The sequence below is a fragment of the Mauremys mutica genome, chromosome 6 (genome assembly GCF_020497125.1).
Source record: "Mauremys mutica isolate MM-2020 ecotype Southern chromosome 6, ASM2049712v1, whole genome shotgun sequence".
In the NCBI taxonomy this organism is placed as follows: Eukaryota; Metazoa; Chordata; order Testudines; family Geoemydidae; genus Mauremys; species Mauremys mutica.
Window position 1 is genome coordinate 100904021 of NC_059077.1, and position 20956 is coordinate 100924976.

The 20956-nt window shown below is 38.5% G+C and overlaps 1 protein-coding gene across 5 annotated transcripts in view; it reads right to left on the reverse strand.

The window, feature by feature from the left end:
* The window catches only part of CNTLN (centlein), a 268961-nt gene that overhangs the window by 14541 nt on the left and 233464 nt on the right, over positions 1 to 20956 (reverse strand). For all 5 annotated transcript variants that reach the window (XM_045021860.1, XM_045021859.1, XM_045021864.1 and 2 more), the window contains 3 exons: positions 20375 to 20501; positions 18589 to 18726; positions 18004 to 18189 (listed from right to left, as the gene is read on the reverse strand). In XM_045021860.1, coding sequence (XP_044877795.1) covers positions 18004 to 18189; positions 18589 to 18726; positions 20375 to 20501 — 451 coding nt within the window. The remainder of the gene's footprint in view (positions 1 to 18003; positions 18190 to 18588; positions 18727 to 20374; positions 20502 to 20956) is intronic.

Consider the following 20956-nt stretch of genomic DNA (forward strand, 5'->3'; position numbering starts at 1 on the left):
TGGTCTAAAGGGGGTTACTAGTTAGGAATCCTGGGATAAAATTGAGAAAAGGAAAAGTTGGGGTGATTATCAGGGAAAGCTTCCTGACAGCTAGATATATAGTATTAATTTCTGAAATACTCTCCCAAAGGGATGTGGACATGGTGTGAGCCCCATCACTTAGAAATATATAAAACAAGACAAAACACAAGAAAATATACAGTAGGAAACACCCTACAGTGACCAAGAGATGGCCTCAATGACCTAATAGATCTTTTCCATCTCTAAACGTCTCTGATTCAATGGCATAGCATCCCAGAGCACTACCGCTAAGCCACCGGGCTGACAACACAAGTGATTTTTTTTCAAGTGTGACTTTGTCAGATGCAGAGAAAGATGAGTGGTATTTAAAAATTACCAATGGGGGAGAGTTGAGAGAACAACGGTAGCTCACTGTCAGAAGATCCACCTAGTGTACCCAAGTGGCACCATGAGCCAACCATTAGGACTGCAATTGTCAACAAATAATATCCTGGGTGCGTTTAAGATTGGAGAATAAGGGTTTTCTTTTGATCATCATATCCAGGATTATTTTTAATAAACTATCTTTCTCCAGCCGCTGATAAATTCCTGAAAGTTCTTTCCATATTCAGAGCTAACAAGCACTGAATACCTTAGTCTCATATAAAATTGATTGCAGTATTATGAAGCCTGTTTATTGGCATTTTGGGTAAAGTACTCTTCAGCCTTCAGTGTAATCAAAACACTGTTAATGTATTTGAAACAAATCTTAACAGATTTCTCTGATCCCAAGATCTATTCATTATCTTCCTGTTACTTTCACAATTTAGTATTTTGCTACAACTAGTTAAACTATCCTTATTACAAAACTTGCATTCCCCCAACACGGATTCTGAAGGTATATCTACACTTACGGTGGGGTGTAGAGTACAGGCACTGCACGCCTAGTTAGCACGGGTATAAACAGCAGTGGACGGTGAGGGACAGCTTAGGTGAGTAGAGTGCAGCAGAGTGCCCTACACGCCTGAACCCTAGTGTATATACCCTACACGGCTCTCTGCTTGCCCAAGCAGTTCTTCCCATGTTTACATCTCTATTTTTAGCAGCGTAGTTGCTCGCTGCCTCCCTGCTGTTGGAGCCTCATCTCACCGCAGTGAAAGGCTCCAGCAGCAGGGAAAGGCTCTAGCAGGGGGAAGCAGTGGAGAACAGCTCTGGCATTTCCCCACTGCAAGAGCTTTTCCCCACTGTCAGAGTCTTTCACTGCCACTTGTAGCTGCACACCACAGTGACAAGGGTGGACTCAGCCTGCTTTCACTGCAGCGTGTAGCTACCTGTGTAGTGTCTGTACCCTACACGCTGCCAGAAGTGTAGACAAGGTGCGGTGCATACAATGACAGCAAAACAGGTATTCCAATCTGTCCAATGTCAAAAATAGCAAAAGGATTCCAGCTCCTGTGGTATTTTCAATATAATGTCTTGAGACAATGTATTTCCATAATATTTCTAGAGCTGACCAGCCAGCTGGCTGGGGGGAAGTCAGAGCATGGGATCTTCAAAAGAATCTAAGGGAACTGGGCCCTATTCTCTACTGGCCAAATTAAAAGTAGCTGTGTAGGCACTGCTTTAATGTTGCAGCTCAGGCTCTCAGGCCTCGCTATCCCTGCAGGCTTGAGAGCTTGAACCCCAGCTGAGCCACAACTACATGGCTATTCTTAGCACGCTAGCACGAGCCCCACTAAACAAAATCTGTGGATCCAGGCTGAGGCAGATGCATTTCACAGATGCAGCGCTGACCTATCCGAACGGAGCCCAGGAAGCCACTGTCCAACTGATTTAAACAGCTAACCAATTTCTAACGGGGTTTGGTTTGTGTTGAAGCAAAGTGTGTTGAACTGAGTAGCAACACTGTTCTCTAATTCAGTAAAGTCCAATACAGACTGTACTGAAGGTTCAGATTTACTCTGGTCTGAGGTTCCAAACTAATCAAGCATTTCCCATTGCATGCTTTACAAATTTAAATATTTTGAAAGAGACAGCCCTATAGCCAAACCTGCTGAAGTGAATGCAGGATATGCCTTTCATGTAGTATTCATGTTTGATGACACCACCTTTTATTAGTATTAGCCATGCTAGTACTTGCTCTTTCTTTTTGTTTTCCTTTGTCTCAAATCTAGGGGCTATTTTCTTGCTCAAGTCATTTTCCCAGCTTAGACGTTACTGTCAGATTTATTCCTGTGGGACATACTTAGCTTCTACCAGCCGACTGGAGTGGGAATTCCTGATTAATTCCTGAAAATGGCTCTACAACACATCAGTGCAATTGCTACTGGGCCAGCTATATATAATGCAATAGTTTAAATCTCCAATCCTTTTTAAGCAGGAGGAATTGTCACATTAGCTATAAGCTGCATGTAGTTATATAAATCTTATAACTATGTAGTACAACATCCCCTGCAGTTATAATTACAAACTAATTTCCATTATAAACCTTGTTTCCATATTTTCCTAACTTTCTGAAACATTCATTTTTTGGGGTGAAATTTTCCATTCTTAGTCTCTAAGGTGACTTTTTTTTTTAAAGTTTGAGCAATGTATCTTTTGCCATTTTTGAGGTCTACAAGGATGAAAATATTACATTTCCTATTTTTAAAAATGGCCACACGTTTTTACACAGAGATTATTTGGAAATGGTGTAACTTTGAAAACTGGCATGTATGGTAAAGTGTCCACACTGAGAAGTAAATCCATGACCAAGGCTGACAAACACTGATTGGATAATAATAAAACTTCCCATTTCCCCCTATTCAGAAAAGATTATTCCCATGTAGGGGAGTAGATACTATGGATTTTCCCCATGCAAAGGGCTGGGGGGTTTCAATCTGCTAAACAGTCAATGTTACAATTGACAGGAGTTGATCTTGGACCATTGCAATGGTACTTGATGATGGCCTCAATGCCTACAACTATGGAGGTACTTACCATGATTACTTACATAAACGACCCCATAGCTGTCTGAAGAATCACTTGCATGTGGAGTCCTTGATTTATATGCATAGTCAAGGTAACCATGTGCACAAATGTAGGGAAGCAACTATGCAAGCAATGAGTGCATAAATGAGCCTCTGCTTTCTAAAACAACACAGCCCGGAAAAATCACCAGAGTCATGAAATGCAAAAGTTAAGATTCCAAAAGCTGTGTTATCTTAACTATGTTGCAAATCATGTAATGTTTTCTAGTCCACTATTTAAATATGTATTTTAATAGTTTATTCTTTTTGTCATAAAAGATATATACTATAAAAACATTCAAGATGTGCAACATGGCCCTGTTAATATTTCAACGGTAACTCAGACTTTGCATTACCTTATTTCTGGTGACTAACATTTAAACCTTAATGACATTAAAAAGGTTTTTGTGTATTTGAATAGAATTTGTTCATTATATTGATCGGTATGGTTCTGTGGTGAAGGCACAATATTGGGACAGAAGACTTCAGAGTTCTATTCCCAGCTCTGCCAAAGTCATCCTGGCTGACCTTGGGCAAATCACTAAGAAGTACATTTTCAAAGCTGACTTCTTGAATCTAGATGCCTAACTTTAGACATCTAGGACCTAATTTCTAAAAGTGTTGTGCACTCACAGCTCCAGTTGACTTCAGTGGAAAGTCAGACCTAGGTTTGTAAAGCTGGGCACCCAGAAACTGGGGCGTGCATATTTAAGACCACTTCTGAAAATGTGGGCCTTAAGAACTTCTCTGTGCCTCAGTTTTCTTCTTCTGTAAAATGGAACTAGACCTTCCCTATCTACAATGAATATCATGAGGCAACTTCTCTGTGCCACAATTTCTCTTTCTGAGAAAAGGAGACACTAACATTTCCTCAAATGAAAGTTGTTAGGCGAAATACATTAATATTTTTGAGGTGTTCAGATATTATACAGTAAATTCAATTGATGTAAGGCCTGTACAAATAAATATTTTATACAAGCGTTATACTTTATACAGACTCTAAAATGCATGCTGGTTACAGCCTTGAATGGAGGGCAACACATAGCTACGCCACGACAGAGAAGCCCTGGGAAGGAACTGTAATGTAGAGTACATATAAGCCAACCAGGGATTGGGAAACAACTCTCTGTGGGCAGGTTACTCCATAAAGGCCCACCACAGGCTTTCTGAATCACCTGAGTTTGGCCACTGTGGACCACAGCTGTGATCTGGTATGGCAATTTCTATGTCTCCTCCCACTCCTGGATGTTCACCACCTTTTCAAACCACCCCTTTTACTCCTGGAACAGCCTGTTCCCTGGTGGTGGCTAAGCAAAGTCATCCAATGATGATCCTCACCTTTTTTCTATTATATTGTTCCCCTTGCTGTTTGTGAGCTAAGTCAGGTAGAGATTTTGTTTTATTATCTGTTTATAGAGTGCTCTGTACCTACAAGAGGTTACTAGGCAGTATAAATCTTATTCTATTTACTCAGGCAAAAATGTATTCTCATTAGTATCAATAGAGTAGAATCATAGAATCACAGAATATTAGCGTTGGAAGAGACCTCAGGAGGTCATCTAGTCCAATCCCCTACTCAAAGCAGGACCAACACCAACTAAATCATCCCAGCCGGGGCTTTGTCAAGCTGGGCCTTAAAAGCCTCTAAGGATGGAGATTCCACCACCTCCCTAAGTAACTCATTCCAGTGCTTCACCACCCTCCTAGTGAAATAGTGTTTCCTAATATCCAACCTAGATCTCCCCCACTGCAACTTGAGACTATTGCTTCTTGTTCTGTCATCTGCCACCACTGAGAACAGCCTAGCTCCATCCTCTTCGGAACCCCCTTTCAGGTAGTTGAAGGCTGCTATCAAATCCCCCATCACTCTTCTCTTCTGCAGACTAAATAACCCCAGTTCCCTCAGCCTCTCCTCATAAATCATGTGCCCCAGCCCCCTAATCATTTTCGTTGCCCTCCACTGGACCCTCTCCAATTTTTCCAAATCCTTTCTGTAGTGGGGGGACCAAAACTGGATGCAATACGCCAGGTGTGGCCTCACCAGTGTTGAATAGAGGGGAATAATCACTTCCCTTGATCTGCTGGCAATGCTCCTACTAATACAGCCCAATATGCCGTTGGCCTTCCTGGCAATGAGGGCACACTGTTGACTCATATCCAGCTTCTCGTCCACTGTAATCCCCAGGTCCTTTTCTGCAGAACTGCTGCCTAGCTATTCGGTCCCTAGTCTGTAGGAGTGTATGGGATTCTTCCTTCCTAAGTGCAGGGCTCTGCACTTGTCCTTGTTGAACCTCATCAGATTTCTTTTGGCCCAATCCTCCAATTTGTCTAGGTCGCTGTGGACCCTATCCCTACCCTCCAGCGTATCTACCTCTCCCCCCAGCTTAGTGTCATCTGCGAACTTGTTTAGGGTGCAATGAATCCCATCATCCAAATAATTAATAAAGATGTTGAACAAAACTGGACCCAGGACCAACCCCATGATCCCTGCTTGATACTGGCTTCCAATTAGACATCGAGCCGTTTATCACTACTTATTGAGCACGACAATCTAGCCAGCTTTCTATTAATCTTATAGTGCATTCATCCAATCCATACATTTTTAACTTGCTGGCAAGAATACTGTGGGAGACTGTATCAAAAGCTTTGCTAAAGTCAAGATATATCACATCCATCACTTTCCCCAAATCCACAGAGCCAGGAGTTTAAGGATTTTAATAGGAGTCCTGAATAAGGACTAGGAGATTTGCCTCACCACCATTAACATGATGCCTTGCCACTCCTGAGGTTTCACTTCTTTCCTTATTTTGATGATAAATATATATTTCACACTAATACACAACAGGTTTTTATTCAATGAGAATTTGTCTGTGCAGCTGCTGAGCCACAGAGAGTATGAGAATTTCCTGATTAAGCATAACTGTGAAGGCTACTCCCTAGTCCTTTGTAGTATTACTCATTCAAAAGTGGAGGTGATGTCAATGATGGCCTTACACGGGTGCCTGATGGGGATGGGGGTGGTTTAAAGGAGTATACGCAGCACAGGAAGATGTCCTTCTGCCTGACAGATTTTTTTATAGAGTGCAGCCACGGAGAAATGTGGAGCCTTCTGAGGCAAAGGTTTCTCCTCAAATGGCAATCTGGGGAAGTCCCCCCTTACCTCCCAATTCTTCCCCTCTATTTTAGGCCATCTATTGGGGGCAGATATCCCATTCCAATGACAAGGTATAAAACCACCCCAGTGTCCCTTCCAGCTCACTAGAAATAATGTATCTTTTGGGGAGAAAATACTAGGCGAGAGACGTCTATCCTCCTCTTCCTCCTCCTGGAGCCATGCAGCCTCATTTATATGCGTGCCTCACTTTCCAAACCTATTTCACAAATCCCAACTGCTGAGGTGGAAGGGTTTTCTTCCATTTAGGCTTTGTATAAACAGGATGATCAGCCAAAGATCAACTAGCATGCACAGTCCAGAAGACTGTGCAGAATTTCATCTGTATAACCTTATAGCACACAACCCATTTACACATGCAAAGGCAATACTTGAAAGCCTAGCAGGATTTGACCCATATGTACAACAGAAACACTGTACTGCAAATGTTTTACCCATGAAATTTCAACAGAAGAGTAACAACTTGGACATATCACTTTTTATGGATATTACAGTATTCAGTTGTCAATAAAAAAATCATTGAAGTGTCTCTCCTTTCTTTGCAATCTGAACAATGTAAAATGATTGACATATAGATAGAAAACATTCAACTGTATGTATATACAGTTACTACAGAGTTAAAAATCTAAGGAAACTGAAAGGCATTACTAATAGCTTTAAACAATACTAAAATACATATTGATGGTTATCTCATTTCAGTGCAAATTCCTTGGTTACCTCTAGATATAAACAATGTACATTTATAACCCATGAGCACTTTTTTGTGGACAGTCATCCAAAGCTTTGTTCCCACCACACATACCAGAAATGGAATAGAAAACCTTCCATGAAACAGGAAGATCATTGGCTCCTGTGAAAATAACAGCATGAGGGAAGTTTTCACTGAGGAAAATGATCTGAATGTTGCAGAACAGAATGTTAAACTTAGAAAACGAATGCCTCTTTTTACTATTATTATCATGTATTATTATTCGTATTATAGTAGCGCCTACAGGCCCCAGCTTAGATCAGGTACTGTAAAAACACAGAGACAGTCCTTGCTCCAAAGAGCTTATAACCTATTCTAAATAGACAAGACAGACAGAGGGTGGGACGGATAGCAGAGGTACACACCAAGACAGTGGCAGAGCCACTGGCACCTATCCATAGACCAAACTGCCTCTCCAAAAATACTTGCCAAAAATAGTTTTAAATACTATTTAAATACTAAATACACGTGTATTTCTCTATACTATCGAGCTTTCTTCCTTGTTCACATAAACTGGCTGACAACAACCTGTTATACATTCCTTCACAAAAGAAATGCAGGCGTACTCATGCACAGTGTTTTGGAGCACAGATCTCAACTTTTCGCCTTTTAAAAATGTAGCCTGAAAAGTCAGTTAATATTATAACAGAAAAAAAGGAAGAAAAATAGTGACTGTAGTGACAGAAAATAGAAATTTCAGTGTGTGGAATTTTGTGGCCAATTCTGATCTCAAATCAGTTTTACACTGCTATAACTGTGCTGATTTTAGTGGACTTATTCCTGATTCACACTGGGGCAATCGAGAGGAGAATCAGGCCTTTTTTGTTGATAGTTTTTTCACTTTCCATCCAACCTTGCTTGCCTACTAGGGTGACCAGACAGCAAATGTGAAAAATTGGGACAGGGGGTGGGGGATAATAGGAGCCTATATAAGAAAGAGACCCAAAAATTGAGACTGTCCCTATAAAATCGGGACATCTGGTCACCCTATTGCCTACATATCATTTCTCCATAATACAAAGGTAAAAAGATCCAAGTAGTTGAAGTAAGAGTTATAAAGCCATAATTTATTCCTTGAGTACATCATTTTAACTATCTTTCCCTCTAAGTGACTTCTCTCAAGCAGTCGCAGGTGAGGAAAATTACAGGGAATAAGCAGTTTAAAATATTTTTGAATAATTTCAAGATTAGCAGTTCAAGGACACTAAATACACTGTGCCGAGTTTCCTAAAAATTGTTCAACGATTAACTAGTTCAATACAAATTAAATCATTTATTGTAACCAACTTCAAATTTTAAGACAAACCAGAGTTAAATAAACAGGTAGGAATGGCTAGTTATAATCTAACCTGAATCTATGTAAAGAATTGTATACAGGAGTTTCTTCAATTGTCTTTTTCTCCTATCTGATCCTTCACTTTGCTGCTAATGTTCTGTTATAACCCCAGCCAGATTTCTTAGCCAATGTTGATAATTACTTTGTTTTTTCTATTTCCTTTTTATCCTTACCACGTGTGTCTTGAGGTTAAAAGTTCAATATATTCAGGGTATCTCTTGTAATATAACTCAGAGTAGATGTGTGGGCACAGCCCCTTCCCACTGCAGTTGTATCAAATGGACAACTCATCCCTAGAATACAGGAGGTCAGACACCTCTTGACAAGAGGAGTATTTGGTAACAGATGCTATTTAATCTTTACAATAATTTTAGTGCTTGATATACAGTAGGGAGTAGAAGGTCAAGGAATTTAGACTATAGGTCAGATCGTTTTCAGGCTCATGTTTTTCTTAAGTAACATCAGTAAAGACTCCATAGTTCTTTGTCATCCTGCCACCAAACCTACAGAACAACCACCATGTTTTGTGACCCAGCAAGAAGAAACAAACATTAGCTTACTCTGCACTAGACAACAATATCTGAATTTAAATGCATATAGTCAGTGTGACTGGACAGAATATTGGTGGTAAAATATATTAATGACCCCAAAATGCTGTTTATGTGAAATGAGCTGTAATTATGATAATAGAATCATAGAATATCAGGGTTGGAAGGGACCTCAGGAGATCATCTCGTCCAACCCCCTGCTCAAAGCAGGACCAATCCCCAGACAGATTTTTGCCCCAGATCCCTAAATAGCCCCCTCAAGGATTGAACTCACACCCCTGGGTTTAGCAGGCCAATGCTCAAACCACTGAGCTATGATCTTCAAGTCCTATATATTGTAAATTGTGCTTTACTGTAACACGATAATAGATTTTAGAGCTGATTCTCACTTCATTTACCCCAGGTTTACCTGTAATTTAGACAGTTGTAAATTGTATTAGAATAATGATGTTCATTTAAAGGTTGCACAAAAATATTACTATGATTATCTATTTTTAAACAGTAGTGCTCAAAGCCCCCTACTGAGATCAGGGGCCCACACACATAATAAGATCCAGCCCTTGCCTTAAAGAGCTTACATTCTAATTAAAGAATCACAGAGGTGAGGCAACATCATACAGCAAGTCAGAAACCTAGACATAAACAGAACCTAGGTTTCTTGACCCCAGACTAGTGCCCTATCCACTAGCCCATGCTGCTTCTCTGCACAGACATCCACAAAACATAAAAAATAGAAAATAAACTCACTGTGTGAGGGCCAATAGGCACCTAAAGCAAACTAAATTCAAGCCTAACTTAAAAGAGGCCAATTCTGCCGTTGCTCACATCAGGAGGGGGAGCATTCCACAAATCGGGGGGTATGGAATGATAGATCTAAACAGCACTTCTCCTGTCTTATTGAGACTTTGGCTCCCAAAGCCCCATAACTCTCAGATCTAAGTGAATGAGCTGATAAAAATATCTCAGAAAGATATTTGGTAGCCAGCCTATTAAATGTCTTAAAGTACAGTGCTAGTCTAAAAAGAATGACCAGGTAAAATAACGTTCTTACTCCAAAGATCTGCTCCCTGTACGCATTCAGAGTCATACCTGCTGACTTTAGTGATTACAGTAAGAGCTTTTATTACTTTTTTTTAATCTGTTAGGCACTATAGAGCAAACTCAGGTGGGAGAGTGAGTTGGATTCTATTCCTTTTTTTACATCAGGGTTATGTCATTACAAAACAAATCAATTGCATGACAGCAATAAGCTATAGATATGCAGGGCTGCCCAGAGGATTCAGGGTGCCTGGGGCAAAGCAATTTCAGGGCCCCCTTCCATAAAAAAAAAGTTGCAATACTATAGAATATTATATTCTCGTGGGGGCCCCTGCGGAGCCTGGGGCTTAGGGCAAATTGCCCCACTTGCCCCCCCACCCCAGACAGCCCTGTACATATGTCACTGAGAGCATAACTTGGCGTCAGCATGTTTATTATTGGAGATTATGCTTGAGGAGGAAGAATTTAGTTAGCAGAGTTGGCAATTCAGGGTTAAAAAACAAACTCCTTGACTTGTATATTATGCATATCTGATCTGGAATCAATAACATTCAGTAACATGGAATCCCACAGTGCCATTTTTAAATGTAAAGTTTGCAGTCATTTTCCAGAGTAAAACTGTCTTTAAATAGTAAAAACAAAACTATAAAATCACCAATACACACCCAATGCACTGAGTGACATGGAGAATAAGCAGAATCCCCTCTGACACCCCAATAAACCACTCACAGTAGTAGACACTGACAAGAGATGAGGGTTTAGGGTTGATTGTTTTAATAGACTAATATGGAACCTATTACAACAATCTGACTGGTGTCAAAGGCAGGCATCATGATTCACATACCAGAGAGGGGGTCAAAGTCTGGTGACATTCATGAGATGGTAAAAACCTGTCTTCATCATAACTAGCATGTGATCACTTAATTTTACCAGTGGTGAAGGATAGTGCCCAAATATGAATTGTAGTGGCCCTCTGAAGCAATCCCCCACTAAGAACTGTGAAGACTATAGAAATGCTACTCTTCTCATATGTCTTTCCTAGCTCAGTTAGCAGAATGACTTGTGGACAGGTAGGATTTATCTTCATTTATGCATTAACAAAACAAAAATGTTGTTAAAATAGTGCTCAAGCAAATTCTGTCCCTTTCAGAATCCAGGAAGAACTCTATAGACATCTAGGTACCATCAGCTTATCAGAGATAGCCCAGTCTAAACTCATCAAAGAAAAATTTCCCAAGACACAGCATATATAAAGGCTGAAGAGCATCTTTTGAGCATTACCACTAAGCTGTTCCAATCAACTGAAATAATTATGCAAAGCAGTCCATAAAGGAGCCACTACAAGGACCCCTCGCCACTTACAGATGATGCAATGATATTACCTCCAAATTAAGACTTTTAGATACAATCTTCAGCCCTCATCACACACAATCACTCTCCCCAGCTTTGATATTTTCTTAGGCCAAACCCTAACAGTGTCCAGAAAAATAGCTATCAATTATGCCCCTGCAAACACTGAATACCTCTCATAGGAACACCACTGACAGAATAGGCGCTGCAACACAGTCACCATAGTTTGCAAATTCTGACCTGTTCACCTGCTGCAGGATGAACAGTCACTCCAACTACAACCATTGGTCCACCACTGCAGCAGTAACATGATTACCACTGGCTTTTGAGATTTATTTGCAGTTTGGTCAAACTCTCTGATGGGTTTGTTCCAAAAGAATATATAAATGTCCTTTTGTGATTTCTGTTCAAAAGCCACTATATAGGACTTTAGATATTCACTATAGCAGCTCTATAATCTTGGACAACATTGTTGCATTACTGTAACTCTGTAACACAACGAGATAAGATTCAACATTAGTTATGTGAATCAGATGTACAGACATTTACTCAGGAGGATTACACATGCAGCTGCTGAAATATGTTATACCTTGCAATTTTGTTACATAGAATCGAACATTTAATCTAATTCTTCCAAATTGTGATGCCGGCTGAAGACAAAAAATGTTAAATAATATTCTAGATGTTTTATCTACATCCATATCATCTTTATCTGTTATAGAGATAAAAACCCAAGTAAAATCATTTTTTCTACAGCTTAAAAATAATAGAAAATGTTGAGTAAGGAAAAGCTCTCTATTTATCCTTCAATTTTATTAATCAAGATTCTATCCATTAAGACATTTACATTATACTGTTGTACTGTATGCATCACTAACCATATGCCATCCCTAAACAGTAGGAGTTCAGCCATTCACTTCATTCATTAAAATCCACAGAGCCTATTATTCTGTTTACAGTCTAATAGATATTCACTGACACTATTCAGGTCTCTGATTGAATTTGCCTAAATCCCAGCTGCAGAGTAATCCTGATGGAGATTAACTTAATTTATCACCAATTTCTTCTCAGAACCATCAACTGTCGGTGTTTCTTAATAAAAGCGGTGGTTCTCTTTTTTCCTGAAACCAGCACTCCTAGCAGAAAAACTGATCTGTATTTGATTTTTAAAATGGTACGTTTTTTTTCTTTCTTTCTTTTTTTTTTTTTAAAGAGAGACAAGTTGTGCTTTGCATCCTCACTTGCAGGGCTTTTGCTGCATTATTTGCCATTTATAAAACTCCATGAGGGCTGTGTTTTGCAAATGAAAATACTGATTTTCATCAAACTGAGTTGCTTTCCTTTAACCACGTATTTGGTTGATTCAGGCAGAACACAGCTTGTCAGACTCCATCACCTGCTACAGCACAATACAAAAGAATCACACTGGATATTTTTTCTAGATAAAGTGATGACAATTAAGAGCATGCTTAATGGACCAGATGGTTTTCTTCTGGCTTTTAAATGTTCCCAATTGGGAACATATTTCCTATCAACTTACAGCCGTGTCCAAGGTGTTCACTTTCAAAGCAAAACTGATAGCGTTCATTTACATAAATGGTACAATAACCATTCTCATTTCTAAGCTGTCCCTGTAACCTAATAAAGTGATCTTTGGACAAACTAACAGTAGCAGATTTTTTTTAAATTACGTGGATTTCGTCTGTGTAGTAATCGCTAGTTCTCTTATTTAATGGAGGCTAGTCCATTCCTAAGCATTTTTTAGCCACTGTATTCCACGCACTTCCCCACTGCATTTAGTATCTTCTGATGCAGACATGGCTGATGAACGTGCAAGTCCTCTTGCTGGTGGGAAAGTTCAACTGTCCACTTCTACCAAGGATGAACAAATCAAACAATAAATCTCATGAATGCTATGAAGAGTAGCTCTGTTCAGTGAGATAAATATTGGCCATATATCATCAGGCCCATCCTGTATCATATCTAGGCAACCATTATTGGCCTGTGTTCTTTTCATATCCTAGACCCAGCAATGAAGGAAGTTGAAGAGGATCACTGTCCAGGTCGCCCACGCCTCGGGTATGGGGAGGCAAAGAAACATCACCAGAAGGAAGGTACCATTGAGAATGTGTAGAGTTTTCTCTCCTCCTCCATTGCTCCTGGAGAATTTTGAGAGTCGCTGACAAGGATTTCTCTTACTTCCTCCTTCTCCAGGAGATGGTTCCCTGAGTGGGAGGGTCCATGAACTGGAGTGTGAGTGTGTGTTGCTTTTTTGCCAGGCAGAGGGATCACCAAATAGGCCCAGAACATTTTCCAAATATCAGGAATCTCTCCAATACAACCAGCCACTTAGTCACTAATTCCCAATTCGTACAATCTCAGACTCTTTCCTCCATTTTCATATCCACTCATGTGAGTCATTCTTATGTGAGGCCTTTCACTGTGTTTTAGTCAATAGAAAAATGTTTTAATTTTTCATATTGTCCCTCTGAAGAAAACTATAGCAAATGAGTAACATACAGCACTTGGACCTCACCACAATATATTCATGAAGAAATTATTCTAACATTCCATAACATTTATTACTGAATTACCAGGCAGGGGCCTAATTAAAGCAACGGGTGGTATATTATGCACGTACCACCCCTAACTTCTTTGTTATCAGTCGTTGATACAGTCCCTGATCCAAAAGCTTACAATCTAAACCAAATATAGAAAATGCAATAGCTATAAAGTGATATATATGTTGAAAGTCCAAACTTTAAGTGCTGTCATTTATATCATCTAAATAATGGGCAATAGGTGTTACGAGTGCATAATATGCCACCCATTCCTTTAATTAGACTCCTGCCTGGTAATTCAGTAGGGAGCGTTAAACCTTTTCTTCGTGAATATACTGTCGTGAGGTCCAAGTCTGTGTGTGCTCTGTTTGGGTAATCTGCTGTAGGTTGCTTCTGAGGTACATTATGAAAAATGCAAACATTTTCCTATTGGCTAAAACACAATTAAAGGCTTCACATAAGAATGACTCACATGAGTGGAGATGAAAGAAGAAAAGATGGCTGATTTGCATACAAGGAGAGAGCATAAAGTGCAGCCTGGCAAAAAACATGAAGATGGAAGTGGAAAAGGAATACAAATGGGATTGTCAGAGATGGGCTTGAGAGGAAATGAAAGAGAAGAGAAGAGATGTAGGTAGGTATAGAGATGTGGAGTGAATTGAAAGCAAAGACAAGAAGCTTTAAGTTGCCAAATATGAGAGGAAGCAAGTGTAGGCAGTGAGGTCAAAGTGCATGAAGAGTATTATTTTGTGGCGACATTTTGCATATATTGAATGGAGGTGAGATGAGAGGCAGGGAGGCTATGTAGGAGACTGCTTCGGGGCAAGTATTTCAGCAGTGGGGATGAAGAAGATGAGTTTTAGAGATGTGTTGCAGGAAGAAGCAATGGGACTTGGTGAGACAGTTGGGGCAGAGGGAAAGACATGTGTTAATATGATACTCAAGAGATTTAGATGAAACTAAGAGAGAAGATAAGCTCACAAAGAGAACTAAGGAGGGAGTAGACAGAAAGAACGAGAACTGAAAAGAGAAACCGGGGAGACACGATTATAGAGCACGTAGGGATTTATCAAGGAACAGGTGTAAAGGTAGGAGAAATAAGCAGAGAAGAGAGTGATTGGCTGTGTTAAAGTGGCAGATTGAGAAGGATGAGAACTGAAACAAAGCCCCTGCAATAAGAGTTTATAGAGAGAAAGTAAGATATAGAAGAGATATGGGGGACGAAGGGAGGGGTAAACACACAGAATTTTGCCAAAGAAGTAGGATTGTTTAGAATGTTTGAAAATAGACTTGAAGAAAGGGAAAGAATGAATTTGTATTATATTGTAGGAATTCAGTCTGGTCCCTTTCACTAGAGGCACCTTGCAGGGTAAGAGGAGGAGTAAACACAAGTAAGAGAAGACAAAGGACGTAGGTTGGAGGGAGAAAGAAGTAAAAGCAAACAAATATGTGGGGAGGAGCAGCGGGGGGAGAGCTGAGGATGGAGAGAAGAAGCAAACAGAAGAAAGGGGGAAATTAGAAGGGGAAGAATAAGGTGGCTGAAATGTAAAGATTGAGAATAGGCGGATGGACTGGAGGTCCTGAAAGGATCATATGATGGGAGGAGTGTTCTGGCTCAGGAAGAGAAAGTAAGTAATAATAAAGGCGAGAAAGAGAAAGATGGTGATGAGAAAAAGGAATAAACAGATCAAGAGATTAATGCCAGAGACAGAGTGTGGTGTTTGCACTAATAAAAATAAGTTAGGTTTAATGAGTGACCAAATTAGTATGCTAAAGTGATGATCCAGAGTAAGACATCAAACAAAGAGGTTAAATTGAAGAAACAAGAGATAACTGCAACTGGATGAGTCATTCATATGGAGACAAGTATCCCGTGACAAGAGTTAAGTATTGAGACAAGAGGGAGGGACAAACACCAAAGTAAAAAAATGAAGAGAATGGAAAACTGACAGCCACCTGAAGAGAACAGAAGAGACAGTGCAAACTTCAAAAAAAAAGGTAACTGGAGTCATGTAAGAGATTCTATAGCCTGTGGGCTGCACGTGGCCCATCAGGGTAATCCGCTGACGGGCCGCGAGACAGTTTGTTAACATTGACCATCCATGGGCATGGCTGCCCGCAGTTCCCATGGCCATGGTTCACCATTCCTGGCCAATGGGAGCTGCAGAAAGTGGCAACCAGCATCTCCCTGAGGCCTGCACCGCTTCCCGCAGCTCCCATTGGCCGGGAACAGTGAACCACGGCCACTGGGAGCTGTGGGCGGCCGTGCCTGCAAACGGTCAATGTAAACAAATTGCCTTGCAAGCCCCTCAGCGGATTACCCTGTCAGGCCACCCACTACTGTTCTATAGAGAAAAGGGGAACATGGAACAAGCTCTTAAGCCTGATTCTTCTCTCCCGTTAGTTTTATACCAGTGAAATTCCATTGTCTTCAATGAAGTTACTCCAGAATTACACCATAAGTGAAAACAGACTCCAATATCCTGGGATACATGTAGAGAGAAACTAGAAATGGATAGGTTAGAGCTAATGCAGATGTTCCTTATTTTAGCCAGCACTCTTGGGTGAATACCATTTGGTCCTGGTAACTTAGTATTGTTTAATTTATCAATTTGTTCTAGATATCTCATTTCACATTTACAAAAATCATCATAAAAATGTGTTCATGTAAGCAGCAAACTTGGTGCTTTATTCTAGCTAAAGATTGTGAACTACTTTCTTTAATGCATGAAAGATGTAAATTCACTATTCTAGACTAGGTCTGTCAAATTATTACAAAAATAATCGCAATTAATCATGAGATTAAAAATATAGTTGTGATTAATGGCAGTTTTAATTGCACTGTTAAGCCATAATATAATACCAATTTAAATGTATTATAAATATTCTTGGACCTTTTTCTACATTTTCAAATGTATTGATTTCAATTACAACACAGAATACAAAGTGTATAGTGCTCACTTTATATTATTTTTTATTACAAATATTTGTACTGTAAAAAAAAGAAATGGTATTTTTCAATTCACTTCATACAAGTACTGTAGTGCAATCTCTTTATCGTGAAAGTGCAACGTACAAATATAGAATTTTTTTTTTTTTTTACATAACTGCACTCAAAAACAAAACAATGTAAACTTTAGAGCAGGGGTCGGCAACCTTTCAGAAGTGGTGTGCCGAGTCTTCATTTATTCACTCTAATTTAAGGTTTCGCGTGCCGGTAATACATTTTAACGTTTTTAGAAGGTCTCTTTCTCTAAGTCTATAATATATAACTAAACTATTGTTGTATGTAAAGTAAATAAGGCTTTTAAAATGTTTAAGAAGCTTCATTTAAAATTAAATTAAAATGCAGAGCACCCCGGACTGGTGGCCAGGACCCGGGCAGTGTGAGTGCCACTGAAAATCAGCTCGCATGCCGACTTCGGCTCCCGTGCCATAGGTTGCCTACCCCTGCTTTAGAGCCTACAAGTCAACACTGTTTAGCATATCTGGCACGTTGCAACATCAGCTTGCAATGCCAGCTACAACAGTGCCATGACTTGCAAAATGACGGCTACAACACTGCCATGCAAACGCCGGTTCTCACTTTCAAGTGACACTGTAAACAAGAAGTGGGCAGCATTATCTCCTGCAAATGTAAACAAGCTTTTTTGTTTTAGGGATTTGCTGAACAAGAAGTAGGACTGAGTAGACTTTTATAAGGTGAATTGAAAAATACTATTTCTTTTATCTTTTTACAGTGCAAATATTTGTAATCAAAATAATAATATAAAGTGAGCACTGTACACTTTGTATTCTATGTTGTATTTGAAATCAATATATTTGAAAATGCGTAAATATACCCAAAAATAAAATAATACATTTAAACTTGTATTCTGTTATTGTTTAGCAGTGCAATTAAAACTGCAATCAATTGTGACTATTTTTTTAATATAGTTAATTTTTTTTGCATTAATTGCATGCATTAACTGTGATTAATTGACAGCCCAATTCTAGACCCATTTGAAATAGAACCACCAGGGCATTTTTTCTCTTGGATAGACAGCACAGGCAGTCATAGACAAAGATTGGCCTTACAACTAGTGGGAGCTTATACTGATAGCTGATGACTTGGCTGTCATTGATTTACTCCCACTCTGGACCTGCTGACACACTGAAGTATGGTGCCCAAAAGACCACTTGCATAACTTGTACTTGTGGCGGTGTCTGGTCAAATGATCAAAAGAGAAACAAAATTCCAACCTTCACAAATGTTATGAATTCTTCCACTTTGTCATTGGCCAGCAGCATTTTCTTCTGCACTACTTCCAGTGCCTGCCCACTTTGCTTTGCCAAGCCATGGAGTTGCTGCGATGCAGTAGTCTCAAGTTCAGTCATGGCACATTCAGCTTCAATCATTTTACCTTCTAGATTGGTAAGCTTGAGATCCTGAAGTACAGAAACATGAAAAAAGAACTGGTACTGGGAGAAAGTTGTGATGTAATTTTAGTCTAAAAAATACACATCATTAGTTAACATTATGGGACATTCCATTTATAATACATAAAATTCAATTTCACAGACTCTATATACATTATATCCATATGTTATAGGGACTGAATTTTCAGTAATAATAAGGTAACATAGCTTCAAGCCAAACTAAATAGAATCTTATATAGAGAGATGTTACTATTATTCTGTTTTATATTCTTCTATAAGTATTTTTAAAAATTAAGTTGCTGACCTTGCAACTTTTCATTTTTTAAAAATAATACTGTGCATGAAAAAGTCAAGGAAAAAGAGGCAATAAATTTTTCTACATTAACCAGCAACACTCTAATAATATACCTTTTTCCCCAACTCATCTTTAGCCTTGCGATACATCTGTTCATACTGTGATTTCTCTTTTGTAGCTACATTAAGCCTTTGCTTTAGTGAATCAATTGATGTTTTCTTGTTTGAACAGTCTTCAGTCAATGTCTTTACCTGAAGTAAAACCACAGGCAATTTGATTATTTAGACAGAAAACCTACAAACATGAACCAAATCACAAGCACACTTATTTTTGTTTTTATTATATAAACTGGTATTTAGGCTAAAAACTTGGTAGAATTTCCAGCACTCACCCTACGCATTTAATAAGCAGTTGTTACTGACCCACCCATAGATTATTTTATGTAAAATGGTTGCATAAAGAGTGAGAGCCTAGACATGTATGATATGTGAATAAAAAAAGCTCTTAAGTTTACTAGTTGGATTGTAGCTTTTAGACATGTTTCACTAATACAATGAGCTAAGCCATAGTTTCAAATCTTTCTAATCACGGGGGCGGGGGGAGGCATAAAATCAAAACTTAGCTGAGAAAATAGTAATTGTCTACAATGTGATGGTGTGCATAGTCTTCTGGATAACTCATTATAACTTTGTCATATGTAGTGAGTAGTGATTTAAGCTAAATTGAAATAAAAGAATATTCCTAGAAAATCACTTTACTCTGATGGCAGATTGTATTAATCACACAGTCCTACAGATAATATAGTATTGGTGAATTTCTCTGATTTTCAATTGAAGATAATGTTATATTTTTCAATTTCATCCTCTACAAATAACAATAGAAATATATGGGCTCTGACCCTTTTGAAGCTGAAAAATGGGGTGCTGAAAATGCTCAAAGAGCAATGCATAAGAGCAAAGCGTTACACTGAACTCTAAACTATTTTCTCTAAAAACAAAACCAGGTATTTAGCTTGCTCTTTCCTCACTTTATCCCTCTCTCTCTGGTTGAGGATTCCTTAATGACACCTTATCTCTGGCACTGGGGGTAAGAGAGCAGCTCTCTCTGGAGCTGACAATGCTTAATGACTGCAAGCACAGACTACTGTATGAGCCGTTCAGTCAGCACTCGCTTTCTAAGAGAATAAAAGTATGCCTTGCTCGGCAAATTGTTTATTTCTATTTTGGGGTCATACATTGTATAACCTCATAGAGACCCACTAGTCTGCTCTCTTTGTCAGGGATAATGCACTGTATGGATATTATAAAAAGATGTCCTATCACATCTAAGATCTACCAACTTCCATGAAATGCCTTTAGCTATTTGGGAAAAAACAATCATTTGAATGCTGACCTGTAAGTTTTAATTAATATAGAAACAACATATGAAGTGATAAAACCTGAATTTTGAATTATTGATAATACTGCACTACAAGCAGGAATTTATATTTTTTAAAATACTAAAAAATTTAACTAAAATAGATGGAAAATATATGTCAATATATTTTGTGTATAGAATTATCCTTGTTTGATCTCCAATGCATTTTATAATGTTGTAAAATGTCAGACATTCCATCAAGGCTACATACAGCAAATATCAACACTGAGTTTCTATATATTCTCATTATTTAGTTACATTTCTTATGTATATACATTGAATTATGGTGAATTATACAATTAATCAATGCAACCATCATGTACCAAATTCATATAAACCCAAAACAGATAGAATTGCAATAAGTTAATGAAACATATTATATGCTTAAAACTGTGGTTCTATTTGTATAGTTAGTTGGAATAACTTCTACAAATCAAAAGCAGTTTATTTTTGGTATAAATATTAACAACAAACAAGAGGTACCTTTTTCTCAAAACTTTCTAATGTTTCTTTAAAGGTTTTTTCAGTTTCCTGGTTTGCTTTCAGACGAGACCTTAAGTCTTCTATCAAATGTCTTTTCATATTTATGTCCCTTTCCATTCGAGAAACCCTTGAAATAAGGGGGAAAAATCACAGTATGCACACTATCAAGAAATATAGTTAGAAAATGGATACTTTAAACAATTAAAATGAATTCATGTACATTAAGTATTTTTCATATAGCTTTTGATTAGTTTCCAAGAATGGTGGTGTAAATAGTTGCAATTTATTTTATTCCTGAAGCACAACCTAGTATATTTAATCTTTTAACTAACAGTCCTAGTCCTATTAATTCAAAGGTTCCACTTTATTGTGGTTTACAGTTTTACATTGATTTGTACTGTATTAAGGTGAAAGCACAACAATAGTACTTTAGTGCATATTTATAAAAGAGAAGCAGCTGTTCAGAAAAAAACATTTAGAAACTTTAATGAATTAAGAAAAAAACAGTTACTATTATGTGACAGATACTTTCCAATTATTATGTTGGTAGAATTCTTTTAAAAAAGAGAAAAACATTTCCAT